This window comes from Chiloscyllium punctatum, chromosome 48, assembly GCF_047496795.1.
Source record: "Chiloscyllium punctatum isolate Juve2018m chromosome 48, sChiPun1.3, whole genome shotgun sequence".
NCBI classification, from domain to species: Eukaryota; Metazoa; Chordata; class Chondrichthyes; order Orectolobiformes; family Hemiscylliidae; genus Chiloscyllium; species Chiloscyllium punctatum.
The window spans coordinates 61,087,351-61,114,393 of NC_092786.1; the positions used below are offsets into that span (position 1 = coordinate 61,087,351).

General features: G+C 41.8%; 1 protein-coding gene across 1 annotated transcript in view; it reads right to left on the reverse strand.

The window, feature by feature from the left end:
* Nucleotides 1-2,639: 2,639 nt before the first annotated feature.
* gatm (glycine amidinotransferase (L-arginine:glycine amidinotransferase)) overlaps nucleotides 2,640-27,043 on the reverse strand; it is a 45,203-nt gene continuing 20,799 nt past the window's right edge. The window contains exons 3-9 of the mRNA XM_072565415.1: nucleotides 23,704-23,899; nucleotides 21,795-21,985; nucleotides 17,305-17,442; nucleotides 16,787-16,951; nucleotides 15,190-15,253; nucleotides 11,087-11,203; nucleotides 2,640-7,226 (exon numbers count right to left, since the gene is read on the reverse strand). Coding sequence (XP_072421516.1) covers nucleotides 7,114-7,226; nucleotides 11,087-11,203; nucleotides 15,190-15,253; nucleotides 16,787-16,951; nucleotides 17,305-17,442; nucleotides 21,795-21,985; nucleotides 23,704-23,899 — 984 coding nt within the window. The 3' untranslated portion in view covers nucleotides 2,640-7,113. The remainder of the gene's footprint in view (nucleotides 7,227-11,086; nucleotides 11,204-15,189; nucleotides 15,254-16,786; nucleotides 16,952-17,304; nucleotides 17,443-21,794; nucleotides 21,986-23,703; nucleotides 23,900-27,043) is intronic.

The window sequence follows — 27,043 nt, forward strand, 5'->3', positions numbered from 1 at the left end:
GTACTGCCAACTGAACCTGCATGTTAATCTTCAGGGAGTCTTGAACTAGGACATTTAAGTCCTTTAGTGCTTCAGATTTCTGAAGCCTTTCACCATTTAGAAAATAGTCTATGCCTCTATTTTTCCTACCAAAATGTATACCCTCACACTTTTTCACATTGTATTCCACTTGCTCCTCCTCTGCCCATTCTCCTAACCGGACCTTCTACAGCTTCCCTGCTTCCTCAACTCTTCTTGCTCCTCCTATCTTTGTGTCACTTGCAAAATTAACAACAGCGCCCACAGTTCTTTCATCCAGATCATTAATGTATAACATGAATAGTTTTGGTCCCAACATGGAACTCCACTAGCCACTGGCTGCCATCCTGAAAAAAACCCCATTATCCCCACTCTCCGGCCAGTCAACCAATCCTAAGAGAGGACTGGAGGCTGGGTCTTTGAATGTATTCAAGGTTGGGTGAAATAGATTTTTGACCAACTGCAGAGTCAAGATTGAGGGATTGTAGGAAAGTGGAGTTAAAGCCACATTCAGATCAGCCATGATCTTATTGATTGGCAGAGCAAGCTCAAGGAGCTAAAAGGCATACTCCTGTTTCTGATTTTTGTATTAAACAATTCATTGAAGGGCCAACGGTTTGAGAACACCGTTAATAAAGCATTACATTTTCTGGATCATAAATAAGAGCAAAGAATACAAAAGGAGATTATCATTTATAAATGACTGGTTCGGCCTCAACTAGTATATTATGCTCGGTCGTCAGCAGTAAACATCGACAAGGATGTAAAGGTTTTAGAGGGGGTGCAGAAAAAAAATCATAAGAATAGTTCCAGTAACGAGGAACTTCCATTATTGGATAGATTATAGAAGCTGGGACTGCTCCTTGGAAATGAGGGATTCAAAATCCGTGAAGGGTCTGGTCAACAGTAATTGTTGGCATTGGAGGATCAAGAATCAGAGCATACATTTAAGGGCAGCATGATAGCTCAGTGTCAGCACTGCTACCTCACAATGCCAAGGACCCAGATTAAATTTAACTCTTGGGCGATTGTCTGTGTGGAGTTTGTGTATTCTCCCCATGTCTGTGTGTATTTCCTCCCACAGTCCAAAGGTGTGCAGGTTAGGTGGATTAGCCATTGGAAATGCATGGTTGGGATGGGATACTCTTGAGAAGGTTGGTGCGGACTTAAATACCTGCTTCCTCACCGTAGGGATTCTATGATTGAAAAAAGTTATGGGGTCATGAAGACAATTGTGTGCAGTGGTTGATTAACATCTGGAATGGGTTCAGTGGTGGATTAGAGTCAATTGTGGCTTTCAAAGGCGAGTTCATTCCCCAGACACACTGTGCAGGATGATGGGTCGAATGTACGAGGGAACATGGGTCTGGCCATTTTCCCGAGTAACCTCTCTGTTCAGGAGACAGAGAGAATCCATTGCCCAGTCCTTGGAGCTGAGCTGCCAGGGAGGAGACATGAATGGCATTCAGGTCCCACTCTCACACTGGCTGGCTGCATTCAGAGAGCCATAGAGATGGACAGCACAAAAACAGACCCTTTGCTCCAAATCGTCCATGCCAACCAGATATCCTAACCTAAACTAGTGCCATTTGCCAGCACTTGGCCCATATCCCTCTAAACCCTTCCTATTCATATAGCCGTCCAGATGTCTTTTAAATGTTGCAATTGTACCAGCCTGCACCATTTGCTCTGGCAGCTCATTCCATACACGTACCACTCTCTGCATGAAAAAGGTGCCCTTTAAGTCCCTTTTATATCTTTCCCCTCTCAGCCAAACCTATGTCCTCTAGATCTGGACTCTCCACCCCAGGGCAAAGACCTTGTCTATTTATTCTCTCCATGCCCCTCATGATTTTATAAACCTCTATAAGGTCACACCTCAGCCTCCAACACTCCAGGATAAATAGCCCCAGCCTATTCAGCCTCTCTTTATAACTCAAATCCTCCAACCCTGGCAACATCCTATTAAATCTTTTCTGAACCCTTTCAAGTTTCACAACATCCTTTCGATCGGAGGCAGACCAGAATTGCGTGCAGTTTTCCAAAAGTGGCCTAACCAATGTCCTGTACAGCCACAACGTGACCTCCCAACTCCTATATTTAATATTCTGACCAATAAAGGAAAGCATACCAAACGCCTTCTTCACTATCCTATCTATCTGCAACACTACTTTCAAGGAGCTATGAACCTGCACTCTTTGTTCAGCAACACTCCCTCAGACCTTACCATTAAGTGTATAAGTCCTGCTTTGATTTACTTTCCCAAAATGCAGTACTTCGCATTTATCTGAATTAAACTCCATCTGCCACTCCTCAGCCCATTGGCCCATCTGGTCAAGATTACACTGTAATCTGAGGTAACCTTCTTTACTGTCCACTACACTCCAATTTTGGCGATATCGGCAAAGTTACTAACTATAACTCCTCCGTTCACATCCAAATCATTTATATAAATGATGAAAAGTAGTGGACCCAGCTCTGATTCTGTGGTGCATCACTGGTCACATTCAAATTGAATTCCCACCAAATTCACCACGCCACAGAATTTGTGTAAACATTTGATTCTCAAACACAATTCTGAACTTCAGTCCATTCAAACAATTTAAACTCAACACCAGAAATAAGATGCAATTAAGCTTTTATTGAGAATAACAAATGAACTAAAAATCACTTACAATGTTCATAACATATTGCAGAAAAATACGAACAAACCATTGAAGTATTGCATACTAAACCTCATTTTTACTGAGAGTATCAAGTTTTCAACACAGTCATCTGTTTTAACGGAAGGAAATAGTGTTTGCAATATTGAGCTGCTAAATCCTATCGCACAGTTCTGAGGAAAGAGTGGCCTATGACGATTACCAGGAGGGAGAGAGGTCATCTAGGATTCAGACCAGGGTGTAGTGGTTATGTCTGCTTCAAGAACAGAATTCCCAACTTTCACTAACGAAAGTTAGTCCCAAGAAGTGGGTATCAAATCAGTCTCTGAGACTGGCTCCTTTCTATATATGAAAATATTCCAACAGCAAAATTCAAGAGGACCAAAAAAATGCAAAACCCCTACCAGCAAAAGTGGGCGAAGAAATGCTTATGTATCCTGAGAAAGGGTCATTGGACCCGAAACAGTGAATTTGATTTCTCTCCACAGATGCTGCCAGACCTGCAGAGCTTTTCCAACACCTCCTGTTTTTGTTAAAGTTAAAAATCACATGACAGCAGGTAATAGTTCAACAGGTTTACTTGGAAGCATTAGCTTGCAAGATACTGCCTCTTCATCAGGTGGTTGTGCAGCAGGACCACAAGACACAGAATTTATAACAAAAGGTTACAAAAAACTACGCCATGTTCTTTGCCACCTGCAACACATTATCAGTGAGGATGGGCACCTCACCAAGACCTTCCCCACACCTCCATTCCTCACCTGAAAACAACCACCAAACTTCAAACAGACCATACAACCCTGGCACGAGAACCACTGCAAGACATGTCAGAGTGTCACCACCCAACGTGTATGCAGCAGGTACTCATGTGATTCAGCCAACATTGTCTATCTCATTCGCTGCAGGCAAGGATGCCCTGAGGCATGGTACATTGGCGAGACCAAGCAGAGACTATGACAACGGATGAATGGACACAAAGCTACTTGGATCCTGCCTGAACTGCTGTGCTCTTCCAGCACCACTAATCCAGAACCATACAACAATCACCAGGCAAGAATGTTCCCTCCCAGTCAGGAATACTTCAGCGGTCCAGGACATTCAGCCTCGGACCTTCAGGTGACCAGCCTCCAAGGCGGACTTCAGGACAGGCAACAATGCGAACTGGCTGAGCAGAGGCTGATAGCCAAGTTCAGTACCCATTGGAATGGCCTCAACTGGGACCTTGGGTTCATGTCACACTACAGTTGACCCCACTGCACTATTCACTCTCTCAACACACACACACACACAAACATCTACATATTCACACACTCACGCAGACCCTCTCTCATACACAAGCATTCTCTCATATGTACATACGTACACCTGCCACACTCACACCCACGCACACACCCTCTCACAGACTTACATCCCATCTCTCTCTCTCACACACACACACACACACACATTCTGTCTTCTGCACACACACATGTAAGTTTGTGGGGTGAATTTGTATTTGCAGAATTACATTTTATTTTGCTCACAAACTGCATAAATCCATTTAAGATTCTGTAAGTCCCACTTTACAAATAGAACCAATCTGACTCAACATTGAGACACAGACAGACTTTAACCTCACACCTTTAAGTGGTAAAAACAATGACTGCAGATGCTGGAAACCAGATTCTGGATTAGTAGTGCTGGAAGAGCACAGCAGTTCAGGCAGCATCCAAGTAGCTTCGAAATTGATGTTTCGGGCAAAAGCCCTTCATCAGGAATAAAGGCAGTGAGCCTGAAGCGTGGAGAGATAAGCTAGAGTATGGTGGGGGTGGGGAGAAAGGAGCATAGAGTACAATGGGTGAGTGGGGGAAGGGATGAAGGTGATAGGTCAGGGAGGAGAAGGTGGAGTGGATAGGTGGAAAAGGAGATAATGCATTGTCTGAGCTGAGATGGCACCTATTGTTAGAAAAGCTGAAGCTATTTTGAGAATGTAACTTAAAAGGAGTTCTGGGATTTACATATTGAAGAACCGAAACTAGCATATCCCATTGTAAAAGATGAAAGACTTAACCTAAGTTTGTTTAATAGATCATTACAGCTCCATGACACTGTAACCCTTTTGCTATAAGTTACGTGTCTTGTTGTTCTGTTCCACAGCCACCTGAAGACGACGCAGTGCCTTGAAAGCTAATGCTTCCAAATAAATCTTTTGGACTATAACCTGGTGTTGTGTAATTTTTAACTTTGTCCACCCCAGTCCAACACTGGTACCTTCAAATTATGTTTTTGTTAAGGAAGGGTTAACTCCAGTTCCTGAATAGCAAGCACTTTCCAAACAGTCAGACTGCAGCACCCTCCCCTGGACAAGTGTTTTTAAAGCCGTCTCTATTCTTCCGCTGTCTGGTCCAAGGATCAGTTTACAAAAGTAAAATCCCTGAAGTAAACAGCTTTAAATCTGTGAATACCATCTTTTTAAAATGATTTCTAAACAGAAAACTACAGCACAACTTTTAGCTGCTGGCAGTGTTTGAGGGACAGTGCGGCAACCAGGTTCCAGGGTTCAACTGACTCAAGCATTCAAACAAAACCTAGAAGGGACATTTTGAGACCTAAAACAAAATAGTTGAGGACAGAAATTATTGTTTTTGTATTCAAAAGACTCGTTAACTTTTAAAACGGCTTCACAAAAAGGAATCCCACGTGTGGCTGATTGAATATTATGCAAAGTATTAGCAATCATCTTGTGATCTTCAGCCAAGCACTGAGATGTCATTGTAAAGCAGCAATTACACAGATTTGCCCAGTCATTGTCCAGAAAGAGATGTGATTTGAGCACCAGCTGACACGGTGTGGGTATGTGCCAACATTTACAAAATTTGGCAAATCATTTGCCTTGATTTGGCCGTCAAATTGAGACAAGAGACATTTTGTTTTTATATGGGTATTGTACAATTGCCAATTCAAACATCAAATACAAATATGGTCCTTGATAAAATTCCTGTCAATTTAACAAAAAATATAAAATGATCCAGTGTAGTAACTAACCAAATTTCCAGTAATGAGAATGTCATGGGTAAAGGGAAGAGCAGGTATAGCCTGTCAATTACCCTGAAACAACTGCTGACTTTCACAGGGGAAGTTGCAATGCCAGTCTCATTAGAAGAAGAGGAAATGTTTGGAAGCTAGCCAGAGAACCTCTGTTGTAGATCACAAGGGAATTTTAACACGTTCTCTGAAAGAAAGAATAAATGATGAAAGGAAGCTTTAAGCAAAAAGGCATTGTTCAAAATAAACCTAGAGTTCATGCATGTGCTTAACCAAAGTGATTCACCAGCTTGGGTTGGTGTTCAGGTCCAATTCCAGTTATCAAAGGAAAATGAACAGGCCATTCCAGCCTTGAAACTTGTTCTGATATTATATCAGATCAATTACTAACCTTGAATACCAACAATTTCTCCATATCCATCTTTTCTGGGGGAGCATTTAATTTCAACAACCAATCGATATGATTTGTTACAGTAGAAAGAATGGTAAAAGGCAATATTATTAAAAGGTTATAATTTTAAAGAGGGTGGAGGAACAAAGAGAGCTGGGAAGTATATTAACACCAAATTTGATGATAATAAGACAAATTGAGAGATTGTGGCATAAGTGTATGGGATCATTGGCTTTATTGATAGAGGCATGAAATACAAAAGCAAATGGCTGATATATTGTGTATAATTCCACACTTTAGGAAGGAGTTTGAGGCCTTGGGGAGAAAGCAATGGAGTTTTATTAGAATGGGTCCTGGGATGACAGACTTCAGATGAGAGAGAGGAGAAACTATAGACATTGCAGAAGGATTAGTAAATCAAGAGAATACATTTAACATAGGTGGCAAAAGAACCAGAGGTGAATTGAGGAAGAAGACTTTACACAGTGAGTTGTTTTCATCTACAGTATACAGTCTATAAAATGCAGAGGAAGGATATTCAGCAACAGATCTACCAAAGGAATTGATAAATATTTGAAGGACATAATGGTCAGGGTAGTGGAGGAAAAGCATGGGACTGAGGAACTGTCTTGTTCTTACAAATATTAGACATAGGCACAATGGAGCAACTGGCCTTAGTGCTGTCTCAGTCTAAAACCCAACCCCTTTGTGTGAAGTGTTTGCTGGCATTACCCCCAATGGCTGAGCTCAAAGTTTGAAATAATTCACATGTTTAAGATTCCCCCAAGCAGAATTTTACTCTATCTGCTCTATCACATCCTTCAATTTTATTAATCACCTTAATTAATGTTTATCTTCTACCATTAAGTAAATAGAAGTCTAGTCTATGAAACCTATTTTGCCAGAACACCGTATTTCACAAACAAAATTTTCATCTCTTTGTATTCCAGGCCCCTGAAATAAAGATCAATTTTTCATTAGCCTTTTAATTATTAATGACATGATCCCCTACAATACTCAGTCAAAATACGATTGGAGAGTGCCATGGCGACGAATGTCACATGTCCAGCAATGAAAGCCTCCCCCCAATGAATTTGCATGGCGGATGGCAACTTTAATTGTTGCAATTCCTGGAGAAGGAAAACAAGAAAAAAATTGAGTTAATAGTAGACTAGTTACTTGATAACCCCAATGTGGTCTTATAATAGTGGTAATATGATTTACTGAGCTGTAATTCTCACACCAAAATCTGAAGACCCATGAGGACAGGACCCATTGCTTCAATGGTATGATCTGGTAGGTTGGAGCTTGGGAAGCAGGAACACAGTAACAGAGCCTGATGCACTCATATGGAGATTGGTAGGCAATCATCGGGCAAGTTCTGGCACCAAGGTTTTTCCAAAAGCAGAAAAATAATAAATAACCAGAGCCTTGATTAAGAACCCCAAAAGAAAAGACAAAGAGCTCTCAGAGGCAATGTGAATTGATTAAATAAGTAGGGAAGGAAGGAGTCCTCACGTTAGCACATTAAGACTCTAGAATGTCAAATCTTCTGCACCTTGTTCACTGAGTACAGCAGCTGGGCCTCAGATTAAAGTTACTGTCTGCATTACTGGTTGTGTCCTGATGTCAGAAGTACCACCTGCCAGTAGCAAGTTAGTCAAACAGCAGCAAAGGCAGAGAGTGTGCAACAACCCAAAACACACCAGCTGTGAAATGTATGGGTGAACAGTGGAGAATTACACCTAATGGATGCCAACGTTCCCAACATTGAGCCTAATTCTACTCCAGGAGTGGTGATGAGGTGAAATTTTCAACAAACACATTGCTGAACCTATCTTGCTCTTTTCAAATGAAAAATGATTAAATTTTCATGTTTCCAATCGCATCAATGCTCACTCCACCCTGCAGTCCTGGTAAAATTTAATGTTAATCCTTTTAAGAGGGCATCAAGAACTTTACATTCAACAATATAAATTTGTAAAGAATTTGTAAGATTATAATTTAGATGAGGTTTCGAAAAATACTAAGCCATTGGAAAAGTGAACCTTTAACTGTAAAAATAACAAATACACTTACAGAACAGACATTAAGGAAGATACCATTGAATCCCTACAGTATACAAGCAGGCCATTTAGCCCATCGAGTCCACACTGACCCTTTGAAGAGCATCCCACCCAGACCCACCCCTCAACCCTTCATAAAACGGAGTAACTAAAATCAGTTTGATTTATGTTCATCATACTATAGTCTTAACATTCATGTGGCCATTCAATTCCTGACTCAAATTGGTTTTTCTGGAAGGAGAGATGAGTCTGATTAGCTAACTGACTAAAGACAAAGCTACAAATCACACAACAACAGGTTATAGTCCAACAGGTTTAATTGGAAGCACTAGCTTTCTGAGAGACACTCCTTCATCAGGTGGTTGTGGAGTATAACATTGTAAGACATGGAATTTATAGCAAAAGTTTACAGTGTGATATAACTGAAATTACACATTGAAAAATACTTTGATTGTTAAGTCTCTCATTTGTTAGAATGACCATGATAGTTTCACTTTTTTCATATATAAGTCACAAAACTTTTTTTAAGACTCTGTTAACTCTCTTTTTTAGATTAGAATCAGTCTAAGCATTATGGCACAGACAGGGAACACGGGGACAAACACCTTCAACATCTCAACATCTTATCTGCACTGACACCAATTGTTATAGTAAACCTAAGAATGGAACTTTTATAAAAGGTTTTGTGATTTACATACGAAAGAAGTGAAACTAACATGGTCATTCTAACAGATGAGAGACTCATCAAACAATCAAGGTATTTTTCACTGTATAATTTCAGTTACATCACACTGTAAACTTATGCACTCCACAACCACCTGACGAAGGAGCAGTGCTCAAAAAGCTAGTGCTTCCAATTAAACCTGTTGGACTATAACCTGGTGTTGTGTGATTTGTAACTTTGTACACCCCAGTCCAACACCAGCTTCTCCACATCATGACTAAACAGCAGTTAGTTTCAGCCTGAGCTCAGTGCATCGTGCAATCTAATCAATTGAGTTGAACGGTAACAATACTCAAGATAGATTCCCAGGCTTTAACACAAAAGGATTATTTTCTTTAAAAGTGGATTCTAAGGAATTAAAGAAATTAAAAGAAATTGAATGATAAGGAAGGTCAAAAATTGAGTTTTGGATTTTTTCAGAAAAACACAATCAACAATTTGGATGAGGCAATCAAGTATAGTATTTCCAAGTTTACTGATGACACAAAATTAGGATTGTGAGTGATGACGAGGAAGTAGGATTTCTGGGTGATTTTACTGAGTGAGTGGATAAGTGTTAAGTTGTTCACTTCTTTTGGAAAATCAGAATGGCAGAGTATTGTTTCATTGTTGATAGATTGGGGAATGTTGGGAGTTGGTTGCCCTTATGTACCAGACATTGAAAGCAAGTATGCAGAAGAAAGCAGTTAGGGGAGAATGGCATGCTGGCCTTTCTTTGCAAGAGAGTTTGAGCAAGGAAGTCTTACTGCAGCAGTACAAGCCCTTGGTGAGACCACATTCAGAGTACTACTTGCAGCTTTGGTCTCCTTAACCTATGAAAAGACATACTTGCCATAGAAGGAGTGCAATGAAGTTTCACCAGAGTGATTTCTGGGCTGGTGGATGAGAAGAGGTTGGGTCGACTGGAGCTGGATTTCCTCAAGTTTAGAAGAATGAAAAGGGATCTTATTGAATCAAACAAAATTCCGACAGGGTTGGACAAACTGGGTGCAAGGATGATGTTTCCCTGATTGGGGCAGTCACAGACTCAGGATACATTTTGGACCAAGATGTGGAGAAGTTTCTTCACTTGGATGAATTCCCTACCAAAGAAATCTATGAAGGCCAAGAAACTGAGTATAATTCAGAACAACATAGATCTCTATAAGCTAAAAGTGTAAACTGGTTATGGGGAGTGTGGCAGCAGGAGTAAGGTGTTCAAATAAAGAATCAGGCATGATTGAGTTGAATTGTGGAGTGGGTTGACTTGCCTTCTCTTACTTTTAACTTTTTTTTTCTACGTTTCTAGAACTTTGTGAAGTATTGGACTACCTTTTTTAAAAATGTATTCACAGGATTTGGGCATCACTATCAAGGACAGTAATTACTGTCCATCCCTAATTCCCTGAGAAGGTGGTGAGCCATATTTTAGTTGTGTCGTTTGCTCAACCATTTCAGAGGCTCAGTCAGAGTCAGAGTCATAGAGTCAATCACATTGCTTTGGGTCTGGAAACCCAGGAATCCAGACAGAGTAAGAACAGCAAATTTTCTTCCTTAATGAACATTAGCAAACTAGACGGGTTTTCATGATAGTGCAGTAGTTTCATGGTTATCAATGTTGATACTAGTTTTAGTTTATTCAAAATTAATAATAAGTAGTAATTTTAAAAATTGTCACTCTCTCTTACTCTAGATTGCCTGTGGATTGTTCCCAATATTCAGCTCTTTCATGTGTATTTTATTGTTTAACAATCATCAAGTAAAAAAGTATTAGTTTGAGTTAGCACTATCCAAGAAAAGAAAGGTTAATGATCACAGTCAGTTGGTCTAACAACAGTAGAACAGAGCAACATGTCTGATTGAGATGGAGTACAATGACCCAAGCTTATGTTCTGAGTGCACATGAAAGGAGAACTATTAATAAGGAGTGAGCTGCAGGCTGTAATCACACTGAGTAAAGTTAGGATAGCACACTAACTCCTCTACCCATGAAAGTGTGCCAGGCAACGTGGCACAGGACTCTGCAAACAGACTGGAAAATGTGGCCATGTAAAATAATCAATAGTTCAAAAATACCAATTTGAACCAATACCAAGTCAGTGAAGGAGATTTAGTGTTCCTGATACTGACAGCAATGCAGAAGGTTCCTTGTCAAAACAGTGCAGCTGAAGGCAGTGTGTTATAATCGAAGAAATACAAGTCATTATGATTCATGAACTACCTAGTTTCTCAAACATCTTTTGAATTGTTGTCTCTTCCCTTTCAACCATCACTCTCTTCTCATCCAACATCAGAACGTTCATGGATATCCATTTGGAAGACATCCACATAGGATGATCTGTGGAGAAACATGAGATAGAATTATCACAATCTCTCTTCAAACCATGGGTTTATGCCAATCGGTGCTCTTGAACAATGTTACAGATGTATTTGATAAACTGACCAGATAAATTGACCTTCAAGAAATTTCTAACTTTTTTTTAAAAACAGGGGCATGTTCTCTGTAACTTTTTCTGAGTTTTAAATCCAATTCCAGCCCCTAGTCCTCTCTCCTGATTGACAGCTCATCTCAAAGTGCAGCAATCCGCTAGTTGGAAAATCAATTTCTCACCTCCTGTTGAAAATGATCATCGTCTCACTCTGCACTCATTCCTTTCCACTTGCATCTGACTGGAAAGGTGAATTCTCCCAGACTAATTCAGAATGACAACTATCAGAAAGCTTCATTAAAAATGAAGAAAGTAATGATATTTTTGCCTAATGGACATAGCCATAACTCTTTCAATTCATCCATCAGTCCTTTGTAAACAAACCTTAACTTCTGCTTATTGGTCCCCCACTCACCACCAAACAATACCTTCCAGTCCCAGTGGCCATGTGATAGGAAACTTACAGGAGCAGGAATAGGCCACTTGGCCCTTCGACCCTTCTCAATCACTCAATTAAATCACACCTTCTCTTCTACCTCATTTTCCTATATTATCCCCATACCCCTGAATATTTTTAAATAATGATCCATCTTGGTGCTCTCTAGAAGAGCCCTGGATCACAGATGCCAGTCTTCAGCCTATTCAATTCACTCCATGTGGTACCAAGAAATGGCTATGGGCTCTGACAACATGTGTGATGGAATACTCCCCCCTTGCTTAGATGGTGTACCTCCAATACACTCAAGAAGCTTAACACCATCCAGGGCAAAACAGCATGGCTTGATTGGCACCACATCCACAAACATTCACCTTCACTATAATGAGAGCAATGTACAACAAATGCAAGACGTATTGCAATATCTCACCAAAGCTCCATGAACAGCACTTTGCAAACCTGTAACCACCTGTCTCTACCATGCACTATATACACTGGAAGGCCATCACCAGCAAGTACCTCTCCGAACCACACAACACCCTCACCTGGAACTGTATCACAGCACCATCAATGTTGCAAAGGAAGATAATTGTGGAGGGTCAGTCATCTCAGCTCCAGGACATCTCTGCAGGAGTCCCTTATGGTAGTGTCCTAGGCCCAACAATCTTCAGCTGCTTCATCAATAACCTTCCCTCTGTCATAAGGTCAGAAGTGAGGATGTTTGCCAATGATTGCACAGTGGTCTGCACCTTTTGTGACTCCTCAGATACTGAAGCAGTCCATGCTTAAATGCAACACAATCTGGGCAATATCCAGGCTTGGGCCGACAGTGGCAAATAACATTTGCGCCACACAAATGCTAGACAATGACTGTCACCAATAAGAGACATTCTAACCACTGCCCCTTGACATTCAATGGTATTACCATCACTGAATCCCCCACTGTCAACATCCTTGGGGTTACCATTGACCACAAACTCAACTGGACTCAGCTCATAAATACAAGAGCAGGTCAGAGGCTTGTGATACTGCGGCAAGTAACTCACCTTCTGACACCCCAAAGTCTATCCACCGTCTACAAGGCACAAGTCAGGATTGTGACGGATGGATGCAGCTCCAACAAACCTTAAGAAGCGTGACACCATCCAGGACCTGATCAGGTGTACCCTAGAACTCTGTGGGAAACTAGAGGAGTGATTGCTGGGCCTCTTGCTGAGATATTTGTATCATCGATAGTCACAGGTGAGGTGCCAGAAGGCTGGAGGCTAATGTGGTGCCACTGTTTAAGAAGAATGGTAAGGACAAGCCAGGGAACTATAGAGCAGTGAGCCTGACGATGGTGGTGGGCAAGTTGTTGGAGGGAATCCTGAGGGTCAGGATGTACACGTATTTGGAAAGGCAAGGACTGATTAGGGATAGTCAACATGGCTTTGTGCGTGGGAAATTATGTCTCACAAACTTGACTGAGTTTTTTGAGGAAGTAACAAAGAGGATTGATGAGGGCAGAATGGTAGATGTGATCTATATGGACTTCAGTAAGGTGTTCGACAAGGTTCCCCATGGGAGACTGATTAGCAAGGTTAGATCTCATGGAATACAGGGAGAACTAGCCATTTGGATACAGAACTGGCTCAAAGGTAGAAGGTGGGGGAAGGTTGTTTTTCAGACTGGAGGCCAGTGACCAATAGGGTGCCACAAGAATCGGTGCTGGGTCCTCTACTTTTTGTCATTTACATAAATGATTTGGATGCGAGCATAAGAGGTACAGTCAGTAAGTTTGCAGATGACACCAAAACTGGAGGTGTAGTGGACAGCAAAGAGGGTTACCTCAGATTACAATAGGATCTGGACCAGATGGGCCAATGGGCTGAGAAGTGGCAGATGGAGTTTAATTCAGATAAATGCAAGGTGCTGCATTTTGGGAAAGCAAATCTTAGCAGGACTTATACACTTAATGGTAAGGTCCTAGGGAGTGTTGCTGAACAATGAGACCTTGGAGTGCAGGTTCATAGCTCCTTGAAAGTGGAGTAACAGGTAGATAGGATAGTGAAGAAGGCGTTTGGTATGCTTTCCTTTATTGGTCAGAATATTGAGTACAGGAGTTGTGAGGTCATGTTGCGGCTGTACAGGACATTGGTTAAGCCACTGTTGGAATATTGCGTGCAATTCTGGTCTCCTTCCTATCGGAAAGATGTTGTGAAACTTGTAAGGGTTCATAAAAGATTTACAAGGATGTTGCCAGGGTTGGAGGATCTGAGCTACAGGGAGAGGCTAAACAGGCTGGGGCTGTTTTCCCTGGAGCGTCGGAGGCTGAGGGGTGACCTTATAGAGGTTTACAAAATTATAAGGGGCATGGATAGGGTAAATAGGCAAAGTCTTTTCCCTGTGGTTGGGGAGTCCAGAACGAGAGGGCATAGATTTAGGGTGTGAGGGGAAAGATATAAAAGAGACCCAGGGGGCAACATTTTCACACAGAGGGTGGTACGTATATGGAATGAGCTGCCAGAGGAAGTGGTGGAGGCTGGTACAATTGCAATATTTAAGAGGCATTTGGATGGGTATATGAATAGAAAGGATTTGGAGGGATATGGGCCAGGTGGCTGGCAGGTGGGACTAGATTGGGTTGGGATATCCGGTCGGCATGGACGGGTTGGACCGAAGGGTCTGTTTCCATGCTGTACAACTCTATGATTCTATGACTATCCAGGACAAAGCAACCCATTTGATTGGCACCACATCTACAAACGTTCAATTCCTCTATCACCGGCATTCAGTAGCAGCAGTGTGTACTATCTACAAGATGCACTGCAGAAATTCACCAAAGATCCTTAGACAGCACCTTCCAAACCCACAACCTCTTCCATCTAGAAGTACAAGGGCAACAGGTACTTGGGAATACCACCACCTGCCAGTTCCCCACCAAGCCACTCACCACCCTGACTTGGAAATATACTGGTGTTCCTTCACAGTCGTTGGGTCAAAATCCTGCAATTCCCTCCCTACCGACATTGTGGATCAACCCACAGCAAGTGGACTGCAGCTGTTCCAGAAGGAATGTTACCACCACCTTCTCAAGAGCAAATAAGAATGAGCTTTCAATGCTGACCAGCCAGCAACGCCCAAATCCCACAAATGAATGAATTCCGCTCCCCCCCCCCCAACACAACAACCAGCCCTGAGGGTAAAAAATACTCTGGTCTTCAATGCTTCAGGAATAAGCCTCGCCATCACCTTCTCAAACACGTTTCAGCAATTTTGGTAAATGACGTCGGGAATACATTCACAGAAAGGTGACTGCAGTGTTCCACATCACAATGAGTGAACCCAGCTGTCCCAAAGTAATTTGTTACGGCAACATGATCCCACCACATTAGTTAGTCAGTCAGTCAGTCAGTCAGTAGGGTGCGATGCTGGTGTTTTTTCCTCCAGGATTGATTACAGAAGACCATTTGCATTTACCGTCAGGGATGAGAGGAGTCGGTGGGTAAACGATTGTCCAACCAGCTTTCTTGAAAATCTCGATCTGCAGGGGAAAAGGAACAGAGTCAGGTCATGGTTGTGCCCTTGATCAACTGCCAGCTTTCTCCCAGTACGTCTCTATGAAGGCACAGCTGCCCCCTCAAACATTCCTCGATGCCTCTTATTGATGTAAAATGAAAGACCAGTCAGCAGTCTTCAGCAGAACTTTTGACCATCTAATCAGTCAGAGCTACAAAAAAAAAGGGCAGCGTGGTGGCTCAGTGGTTAGCACTGCTGCCTCAAAGTGCCAGGGGGAGGGGGGTGCAGAGTGGTGTAAAACTCAGGGCCTGGGGGGCAGAGTCCTGTAAAACCTCAGGCCCTGGGGGGACAGAGTGTAGTAAAACCTCAGGGCTGGGGGGACAGAGTGCTGTAAAACCTCAGGGCCCGGGGGGACAGAGTGCTGTAAAGCCTTAGGGTCCGGGAGGCAGAGTGCTGTAAAACCTTAGGCCCTGGGGGGACAGAGTGCTGTAAAGCCTCAGGGCCGGGGGGACAGAGTGCTGTAAAGCCTCAGGGCCGGGGGGACAGAGTGCTGTAAAACCTTAGGGCCGGGGGGACAGAGTGCTGTAAAGCCTCAGGGCCGGGGGAACAGAGTGCTGTAAAGCCTCAGGGCCCGGGGGGGGCAGAGTGCTGTAAAACCTCAGGGCCGGGGGAACAGAGTGCTGTAAAACCTTAGGGCCCGGGGGGACAGAGTGCTGTAAAACCTCAGGGCCGGGGGAACAGAGTGCTGTAAAGCCTCAGGGCCGGGGGAACAGAGTGCTGTAAAGCCTCAGGGCCGGGGGAACAGAGTGCTGTAAAGCCTCAGGGCCGGGGGGACAGAGTGCTGTAAAACCTCAGGGCCGGGGGGCCGAGCTAGTGAGACACTCATTGAGAACTGTATCGATTCTGCCGGCGTCCCCTCCCAACAGCCCGGGGGTTGGATCTTTTGGGAATTCTGCTCCAACATTCAGGAAGAAAAAGTCTAAATGCGGCAGACGCCAGAAATCTGAAGAAGGTGCTGGAAGTACTGTATTCTGTAGCTCTGACAATATCTGAGGAAACATCCAATTCCTGTTTCAGATGTCCCATCAGAACTGCAAAAGGTGCTATCCCTGAAACTTTAACCCTCCCTCTCTCTAGAAGCTGCCTGTTCTGTTGAGCATTTCCAACAAATTCCATTCCCTAACGCTTCCAAGCTGAACGGACGATTACAAATCTTGCATTGCAGAGGGGGGGATGGGGATGTTGGTTTGTTCATCTTGGGGAGCAGGGGAGGAGACTGTGGGATCTGGAAAGCAGTTCTTGTCCTCAATAGACTCAGGAGACTGACCATCTTCCAAGAGAGGAACATACAGTGCGATAGACAAAGCAGGAAGTCTCTGGGACAACTTCTCAGCTTCAACGTAAATGCATCTATTCTGTTAAAAAGCTAACATTGTGAACTATCAGGTAGGATTACACTCAGACCATTTCTCTCAATCCTTCACCAGAACTAAAATTCAGCACTGGAGTCCTGAGTTTGGCAGAAGTAAAACATTGGGGTGCTTCTCAATAGCCTCACCTGGTGACAGGGACGGTCTGGATTTGCCAACACTAAGCCAGGTCCAATGATATTGAAGGTTGCATCAATGTGCATGGGGTTCGGATCCTTGAAGGAAAGTGTGTGAACTCTGTAGGTTGGTGCAAGGTGTCTCCGCATCCACTCGATCCCCAGAAAATTAGTCACCTGCAGGATGAAAACAAAGCCATGGCACAGGACCTGAACTTGGACTTGTGGTAATTAAAGAGCCCGGATTCGGCTCACTTTAACAGATAGGAATAGAACTAAAACAAAGAACTGCAGAAGCTGGAGGTCTGAAAAATATAAATTGTTGGTGAAACTCAGTAGTCTGGCAGCATCTGTGGAGCGAGAAACACAGTTAATATTTTGAGACCAGTCAGAACACACACAGGAGTCTCTGCTGAGTTTCTCCAACAAATTCTGTTTTTATTTCAGAAAACAGCAACTGGCCTTGGACTGGGAACAGCTCCTGGCTGAGGTAGAAAAAAGGCATTATCCGAGGGAAGCAAAGCACGTACCTGACTCCTTTGTACAAATATATCTCTCCCAGCTCTCATAAAATCGGCAGCATCAAAACATGGTTCAAATTCAGTGGTTACAAACTTCCCTTCACCTGCAAGTTTGTTTCTGTCCTCCACAGAGTGGATGGGGTAATTCTGGAACAGCAAAGTGTTTCCTTCAGATCCAAGATCACAATGTAACAAAAATAACTTTCAGTGAGACACTGAATGATTACAACTTAAAAACAGACCATTTATTCCAAGTCAATCCTGTCTCTCTGACGGAAGAATCCCTGTCCCCAGCACCCACCATATTCTCTTTGTTCCAGATAAGAAACCAATTCCCTCTTGAATGTCTGGAAGCAAACTGCTTCATCAACTTTCCAACAGTCTGTACCATTTCCTAACAACTGGATGATAAGAATTTTCTCCAGTCACCATAGTTTCTTTTGTTAATTACTTTAAATTTGTGCCCTATGGTTCTCCATCTTTCCAATAAATGGAACAGTTTCCTCATATACACTCTCTACAGAGAACCCATTCTCTATCAAATCTACTCTCAACTCCACTTGTCCCAGGAAAGATTCCAGAATCTCCAAGCCATCTGTGTACCTGATGTCCCTCAACTCTGGAACCATTTTGTGAATCTCTTCTGCACTTTGTCTAACGTATTAACATCATTCCTGAATACTGGACAGAATACTCCAACTGAGGTCAAAACAGTTAATAAATTTAACATAACCTCCCTGCTGTGACGCTCTATGTCCCAAATACAAAGGCCAGTAATGCTCTATCTTTATTGTTGCATAGTTGTGTAGAGTAATTGTAGATTGGGAGACAGGAATTTATAATCTGATGGTTGTAAATTTGCAAAATGGGGAAAGCATTGTATGGTCCCTTTAAAATTCATGTGCTTTTTCTGTTCGTAGTGATTTAAAATGGATGTCTGTGAGCAGCAACTTGAGTTTGCAACTACACAGAGAGCACTCAAACTGAAACACTTGTACTGAAATGGCCATACAGTTAGCAGGTCAAGAAGCAGTTTTTATAACAGGTTTTTGAATTTAGCCGATCAGTTTGAACCAGGAATTTAGATACCAAAACCCTATTAAATTTAAATCTGGAAGTTTTGTGAACATAGGACCAATCTTATTGTAGGAAATATTGATATGTCATCACAGAGATAAAAGAAGGGTCAGTTGGACAAAGACCCCAGAGCGAGCTGCCATCCACCAGAGCTCATGGCCCTAAGCTCTCAAGAGAGAATCGCTGCCTCCCACAACCTCATCTAGGTCTTAGTGAAAGCACCATCTCAATAATAATGGTCCCAATGATGAAGGAGGCATTCCTGACAGAAGACGCAATGGAGAAGACACAGAACATTCTGGAAGACACACAACGTGGCTGTAATTTTGAGAGACTAAATTTTGTTTTTCTTTATATGAGTGATACTTACATTTATTGGAACACTGGACCATTAGAATCTTGTTTTATCCAGGAATAGTTAGTAATTAGAAGGCATTTATTTAGTTTGTTAATAGTTTAATTAGTTTGTTCACTGTAAGAGTTGGATAAATAAATTGCTACTTGTTGATTTTAACATGAGTGCCAGGGATTTATTTTATTTAATCATTGGAAGTTGCTGAAAAGCAGGTTACACCATGTTTCACCCTCTGTTTACAGATTATAGGGCGAGGTGCTCCTCTTTGGGGGTTTTGGTGTTGGTTCTCGGTGGGGGGGGTCAACCTCCACTTCATAACATTATTAATCACACCTTCAACCTGTTCTGCCACATTCAATTATTTACACAAATAAACACTCAGGTGTCTCTGCTCCTGCATTCAATTTAGAACGCATTATTTCTTTATACGGAAATGACTAACTTTGTACTACCCATTGTAATTGATGAGCAAGGTTAGATCGCATGGAATATAGAGAGGACCAGCTATTTGGATACAGAACTGGCTCAAAGGTAAAAGGCTGAGGGTGGTGGTGGTGGAGGGTTGCTTTTCAGACTGGAGCCTGGGACCAGTGCTGGGTCCAGTGCTTTTCATCATTTATATTAATGATTTGGATGATAACAGAGGAGGTATCATTAGTAAGTTTGCAGATGATATTAAAATTGGTGGTATAGTAGACAGTGACAGAGGTTACCTGATAGTCCAATAAGACCATGATCAGATTTGCCAAACAGCTGAGGGGTGTGTGACCATGCTGCTGCTTTAACAAGGTTATAGCGTCCTTGGTTTCTTTTTCAGAGAGGGCATAAAGGACCCTAACTCCGAAAAGTCTGAGGTTGACAGGTTTTAGGGCCAGTTTGATTATACCTAACATATACTTGCCTCAAGCAGAAGGCTTTTAAGTTTTAAAAAAGCACTTGTACAATGAAAGGGGAGTGGCCAGTTCTCTCAGCTCAGCTTTCTCCAGTTTGGTTTGGTTTTTAGCAGTAGTGTTTTGAAGCTGCTGGACCCAAAGAAGTAGGTCGAGGCTAGTACTCTCTTTCTGACATCTATCCTGTAAGACCCTGTGTTTGATTTTACCTTTTGTGCCAAGGGCTATTTATGGGGATTGTTGCTTGTAGTTGGAGCAGCGTCATTAAGTTGGGATCATCTGTTGGGTTTTTGGAGAGGTTAAGTTATTCTGTATTCTGTTGTTTGTGCTGCATTCGGTAATCTTGTAAATAAATTGTTTTGTTTGAAATTAAGTGGTTTGACCAGCGGCATTTCTCCTGAAATATCCACTTTACACTGGCTTAAAAATAACTAGCAAAGTTAGGGTCTGGGCTACCTTCTTGAAATGTTTTGAGGGGTCTGGCCCGGTCCATAACAGATTGGGGGCCTTTTGCAGGATTTTTTTTAGATTAGATTAGATTAGATTCTCTACAGTGTGGAAATAGGCCCTTCGGCCCTTTGGCCACACCACCCCTCCGAAGAGCAACCCACCCAGACCCGCTCCCCTACATTCACCCCTGACTAATGTACCTAACACTATGGACAATTTAGCCTGGCCAATTCACCTGACCTGCATATCTTTGGACTGTGGGAGGAAACCGGAGCACCCAGAGGATGTTCTATAGTTTTAAATGGGATTAAGATTGTTGGACTTGAAGGCAGTGAACAGTAGGTGCTGGTGTCTTTTGTTCTGGGTGTTGAATTCAGTTGGTTTAAACACTGTTTGGGATAGGAATGGCTCCTTCAGTCACCAAGAGTTTTCTGGGGGTGGAAGAAGTGACTTTGGGGGTTTTGCAAAATGTGATTAAGGCCAAGCTGTAGGAATTAGCAGACAAGGTGGCGTGAGAACTGCCTCCTTCTGTGAGGTTGGAAGATATAATTACCCAGAAATAGCTGTCCCTATTTGCTCTAGGCTACATGTGACTGCAGACACACTACAATGTAATTGATTCCTCTGAAGTGGTGTGGTGAGTCACACAGTCCCAGGGCCGTTAGAGACATGTAACAATGTTAGCTTTGTCAGTGATGCTCCCTTTCCATGAATGAATGACAAAGTTATTCAGCCTTTATTCACAGTTGTATTGTTCAATTGACAAATGCCAGCAGTATACATCTTCTTAACTTCTATCTCTTTTGTAATCCAAGGAATTCTAGCTATGTTCATTCTGCCTTTCCACTTCATGCTAACATACTGTGACTGTGCCTGAACTAACGCTCCCCTGAAGGCAAGTCACTGTTTGGATACAGTTTTGCCTGCCAACCTTTAGCTCGAATTGATTTGGGTCAACCCCATTATTAGTCCCATTGAAACTGGCTGTCTCCCAGTTATTGATTCCTAAACCTTATAATACAATGCCAGTCGAGGGAATGCAGGCACAACGAGCTGAATGGCCTCTAACTGCATCATAACAATTCTGTGATTCTATGATCACTGTCCTTTAATGTTCCCCAACTGACACTTGGCCCACCTTGTTCCCCAGAAGCAGGTCTAGTTGTGTCTCCTTTCTAGAAACATGCAGCAGACAAAAGTTTTCATAAACACATTCTAGCGACACCAGTCCATCTCTGCTCTTTTACACTCGTACTGGTTTATTCTCTGTTCAGATATTTAAAGTCTGCCATTTTGACTACCCTTTATTTTTTGGGAATACTTTCCACCTTTCCCCATGCAGCAGAAATGAACTTTCAGTAATATTTACCATCAGAGCACTAATTATCAATATTTAAACTTAATTTTATTTCTTGATTTGACATGGAGTGTTAAATGAGTGCTATTCCTTACAAGTATCCTAATCCTAAATGGAAGCATCTTCCCTCACTTTGAAATAAACTTGGACAAACCAATTGAATGGGCTGGTGAGCCAGAGAGGACTTTAATGAATTGCCCATCTTAGTTATTATGGTTGTGTGAAAATCCAGTCCTGTCCATTCCAGAATCTGACCATCTCAGTTTCTTTCAGTATTGGCTGCACCACTAATGCTGAATCCTTAATAGCTAGGAACAGTTTAATAAAATGTGAGTTTTTGTGGGAACTGTCTATTTGAATTGATGCATACCATGTCATACAGCTTGTCAGACATTTGTGGTTTGGGAGCAGTTGTCCACTTTGCTCCACGCAGGAAGTAATCTTTGATGAGTGGCCGATATGCTCTATATTCAAAAAAGCGAGCACGCCATGCCATTGGTGCTTCAATGATTTCACTCCCAACCACCAGCAATATGTCCCTCGGCATAGCAGCATACATTCCTGTAGAGAGGAAGTTATGCCAATATAATATAACAAATTAATCTCAGGCAACATCTAATTTAGCAACATCTGGTTCAGAAAATATAACACAATGGGGTAAACTTTCATTACAGGGAGGACTTAAAATAATGGGCACCAAGACCCCACCCACACCCTTCCTACTTTCATCATTGTCAACTCCTATTCTAACATTAGGATTAAAGTTCATTGTGTAGGCGCTCTTGTCTTTTTGAATGAACCCAACTTTGTTTTGGATTCTGAGGGACAAAGGCCAGAAATGTCCCAAATGTCATTGGCAGAGTGCTCAGACTCAGCAATCGATAAGGTCAATGGGTTGCTGCCTTTCAACACAAAGGAATGAAATTATGTCTTAGCCTTTAGAGAAATTCTGATCTGGAGTCACTGGCTTCAGTTCTGGGCACCAGAACTTAGGAAAGGTCTATCAGTCTTGGCTGAGCTGCAGTGATTTCATTTGAATTATTATTGTCACATGTACCTAAGTACAGTGAAAAGCTTTGTTTTGTGAGCAGTACAGGAAGATCATAACAAACAAGGACATATAGATAGAAATAAGATCTCCTGTAGAGAGCTCCAAAGAGTGGCTGTGACAGGTCTATCTTGAACCATCATTAGTGTGGCTTCAGTGAAATGATATCAGAGTGAAAGCAGTTAAATTCAAGACAAATTGGATAAACAAGGCTTCTTCTTCAGTGTGGAAGCTTAAAGTTACCTTGCAAAGATTTTTTAAACATGGTGGCAGAATTCAATAAAGAGGATAAAATCTATTTCCATTGGTGGAAAATTGAGAGTTTAATCATGCAGGAGTGAAATCAGACAGTATGTGTGTTAATAAGTAACAGAAACAAGAATTGGCCATTCATTCTCTTGGACCTGTTCCAGCATCCAATAAGATGCTGGGCGGCACGGTGGCACAGTGGTTAGCACTGCTGCCTCACAGCGTCTGAGACCCGGGTTCAATTCCCGCCTCAGGCGACTGACTGTGTGGAGTTTGCACATTCTCCCCGTGTCTTCGTGGGTTTCCTCCGGGTGCTCCGGTTTCCTCCCACAGTCCAAAGATGTGCAGGCCAGGTGAATTGGCCATGCTAAAGTGCCCATAGTGGTAGGTAAGTGGTAAATGTAGATGTAGGGGTATGGGTGGGTTACGCTGCGGCGGGGCGGTGTGGACTTGTTGGGCCGAAGGGCCTGTTTCCACACTGTAAGTAATCTAAAAAAAAAGATCATAGCTGATCTGATTGTGCTTTGATCATCGTCAATTGCAAAGCACGAGACTCTGGGTTAAAGGAGAATACCGGCTGTGGGTCCAGCTCCTCATTACCCTCTGTGGGCATCACCTAAGAAAAGGATGAGCTCCATAGACAATCTATTTGTTTGTTAGATTGTCTGCTGAGCTCACTCAGAGATAGGGACCTTATTGCAGAGCAGATAGCTGGTGATTCACGACCACAAAAAGAATCTGAACTTTTAGGAAACTTAAGAACATAAGAAACTGTGTGAAGTTAGGAGAAAGTTTAATATCCAATAGTCCATCAGCTTTTCACAGAGTCAACAATCACATGACCATACAAAGGTACTGTTCCCTCTTAATGGGCCTCCCACTGATAAATGTAACTATTCCCCAAATATATGTCTTTATTTGAAATTGTCACTCTCTAGTATTTTAGAAGAGTATTTCAAGGAAATTCATAACTTTTACTTACCTGTCGATTCAAAATCTGGCGTCTTGTAATATTCAGACCAGTCAATGATCTCCGGGCGCCGGACAGTGATTCCCTCCCCACGAAGAACATTACACATCTCCTCAATTTCAGCTACAGCTTTCTTCACATGCTCCTTTGGAAACTTCTGACCTCCATACTTCTGGTAAAAGGGCCAATTCTTCTCATAGGTGTTAGCCTGAAAAAGGAAACTACATCAGGCTAATCCCCAAAGACAAAGGAAACTATATCAGGGCTAGTCCCCAAAGAGATGAACAGAACTGGCTGTTTAATTTAAAGACCTGCCTGACTCATTTGGCACATTCACTTCTAGACCAGAGTTATGGTTTATAATGTATTGGGACATCTGTGCTAAAACTCTGTATACTGCTAAGAAGTCTTCCTTCAGTTCAGATGTTATCTTGAGGTTCTATCTGTTAGCCCTGTGGATGTGAACAATCCCTGGCCAAGATTTGAAAGGAAGGAGTTCTCCTGGAGTCAGCATTCTTCCCTCAACTGACATGATCAAAAGCAGCGCCCAACATCATAATAATCATTAAAGTATTTCATTGTGAGAACCATTCAGATATTTCAGCATAATTAGAAGTAAAGTCATTCACATCTTGTGTATTTGAAGTAAGCGATATGAGCTTTACCAGGTCCCATGTGATACACTGGTCAGAAAAGTAAAAGCTTATGGTATCCACAGCATGGTGACAGGTTGGATCCAAAGCTGAGAGGAAACAAAAGGGTGACAGTTGGCAAATGTCTGTGTGACTGGTTCCAGTAGCATTCTGCAGGACTCAGTACTGGATCCATTGCTGTTCGTAACATATATCAACAATGTAGACTCAAGTATATGAGATAGGTTTAGGAACTTTTCAGACGATAGAAACATTCGCAATGTGAGTTAGTGCAGAAGGAAGATGTAGACTGCAGTAAACTAAAAATAGAAGTCAAATGGGCAGGAAACTGGCAAATGAGGTACAATTCAGAGAAGCATGACATAATGCATTTGGGGAGGGAAGACAAGACTAGGACTGACTCCTCGTTGTTGTGTAGAGGAACAGAGGACCTTAGTTTCAGGATCAGAGACCCCTAAAGGTAGCAGAATGATAGACCAGGGTACTTAGCAAGATAGAAGGGAAATTGCCTTTTGTTAAACAAGGCTTGGGGTGCAAGAGCATGGGGCGATTCTAGAATTATCTAAAGCACTAGGGTCTTACATATTAATATCGTCTCATAATCTTCTAAACTCCGATGGATATAGACCCACCTGATCCAACCTTTCCTCACGAGAATCCGAGAGTCACTCAGGTGAACCTTCCCTGAACTGCAATCAATGCAATTACCTGCAAACTTGGTTTTAACCAGCACATTATCAATAGGTGCTCTTGATAAACCATATAAAAAACTATCCAGGGTATATCCAGAATACCGCAACTGACTGCAATGCCTGAATATTTAAGCCTGAAATAAAGTATATCAGTAATGAGTATACCCATGTATTACGTTTCTATCGCTTACTGCGTGTTTTTACATTGATTTTCAGAGGCATGTTGATGTTTTTACTTAGATTTTTTGAGGGATGTTGATGTCGGGAATCTTCATTTGGTTAGGGTTTAGGGTGGTTATGTGTGTCTCTTGATTATCTGGAAAATTTGATGAACCAGCACATCCCCCCATGTGCTGGTTAATAAAAAAAGTCTGCACTTTATTTAAGTGTTTAAACTTTATCCTTTAATAGAAGACTCCAAGAGTAGACATAACATAGCTGGATAATATTATGATGGGCCTAGATGGAGTGGGTGAGATGGACTTACTTGCATCACCAATCTAGAGACACAAACTAATTTGTAAGAGTTATAGGAGAAATGAGGAAAAGTGTTTTTCACTCAAGCTGGGAGTTCTGGAATTACTACCCAAAAGAGTCTGAGTGTCAGATATCCACATCACATTAAAAGAAGATTGGAAATGAGCTTGAACTACCAGAACTCACCGGGCTACAAAATCAGGAGCTGGAAATTGGGATAGCTTGGATGCTGCTTTTTAAGCTATTGTTGGCCCAATGTGCTGAACGGTTTCATCCTGTGCTGTAAATACTCCAAGCTTCTATAATAACTTTATTTATTCTTATGAAAGACAATCTTATTCACGAATTTACCCAATGACCAAAGATGTAACCTTTGATCTTCAGCAAAGCTATTTCATTTTTAAATTCTGATTTTCTGCTTGCACTCTTCCATGTTGTTGTCCAGGATCTAAAAAAAAGTCCATTGTACCCTGGACTGATTCGGTGCTATTTTCTAACTAGTCCCAAGGATGTTCATCAGGGTAGGTTGGACTTCCTTTACTGTGATATCACCTCCATTCTGGGATCTGGGGTTGGTTGTGCACATATTTCTACTCTGTAATCAATGTTGTTCAGGAATTCAGCTCATTGTTAGTCTCAGTGTTGTGTAGTTACTTGTAGCAAATAAATAAAATTTACATAATTAAATTGTAACTTGCAGCATATTTAGTTTTTACTGTACATTGACTTGATTGGACAGCGTTGCTACAACTGACTATTCAAAATGCAACAAAACAGGAAAAATAAAAGATGCCATTCAAGGACTTGAATGCAAATGAGAATGTTTCACAACAAGGTTACATTAAACAAAGGAGAAGGCTGACTAAAGATGCCTTGTCCCTCAGACAAAATGGCAACAGACCAACTTTTCACAAGCAGTGATTGAAAATTAGACCTTTAAACTATCAGACACCTATTACTGAGGCCAAAGTGATCAGCCCCAGATCAAAAAGCAAATAAACCTTAATAATGAATATAAAATGCAATCCAAGTACAGAATAGTAGAATGAAATCATCAAATGATAGAAGATGTAATAAAGAATAAAGATCTCAATGTTCCTTCTAAAGATGTGAAAAAGAAGCACTGAGCCTCAGAAAGAGTAAAGATGTAATATATAGGTCAACAAACTGATGTGACTACTGCCCTTGGGGAAATAACCACTGTTAGGTTAACAAAACTGGATAAATGATGTCACCATGAAACAGCAGCTCCACACGATGACCTATCATCTTATCCATTCTGATTTAACAGCATTGTTACTGATGACTCTTCACTGTCAATTCCACATTCTGATGAAGATGGTTGATATTATTATTTGGAAACATGGATTCAAAGGTGGACAGAATAACGTATAGCATTAGAAATTGGAAAAGTACAAATTTGATTTGTACTTCTAATTTCTGTGGATTAAGAATGAAAGGAATTGGGGGGATTCAGGATGGTGCTGATCTGATAGATCTGCTTTTTTCTTAAAGATTTGATACCCTACA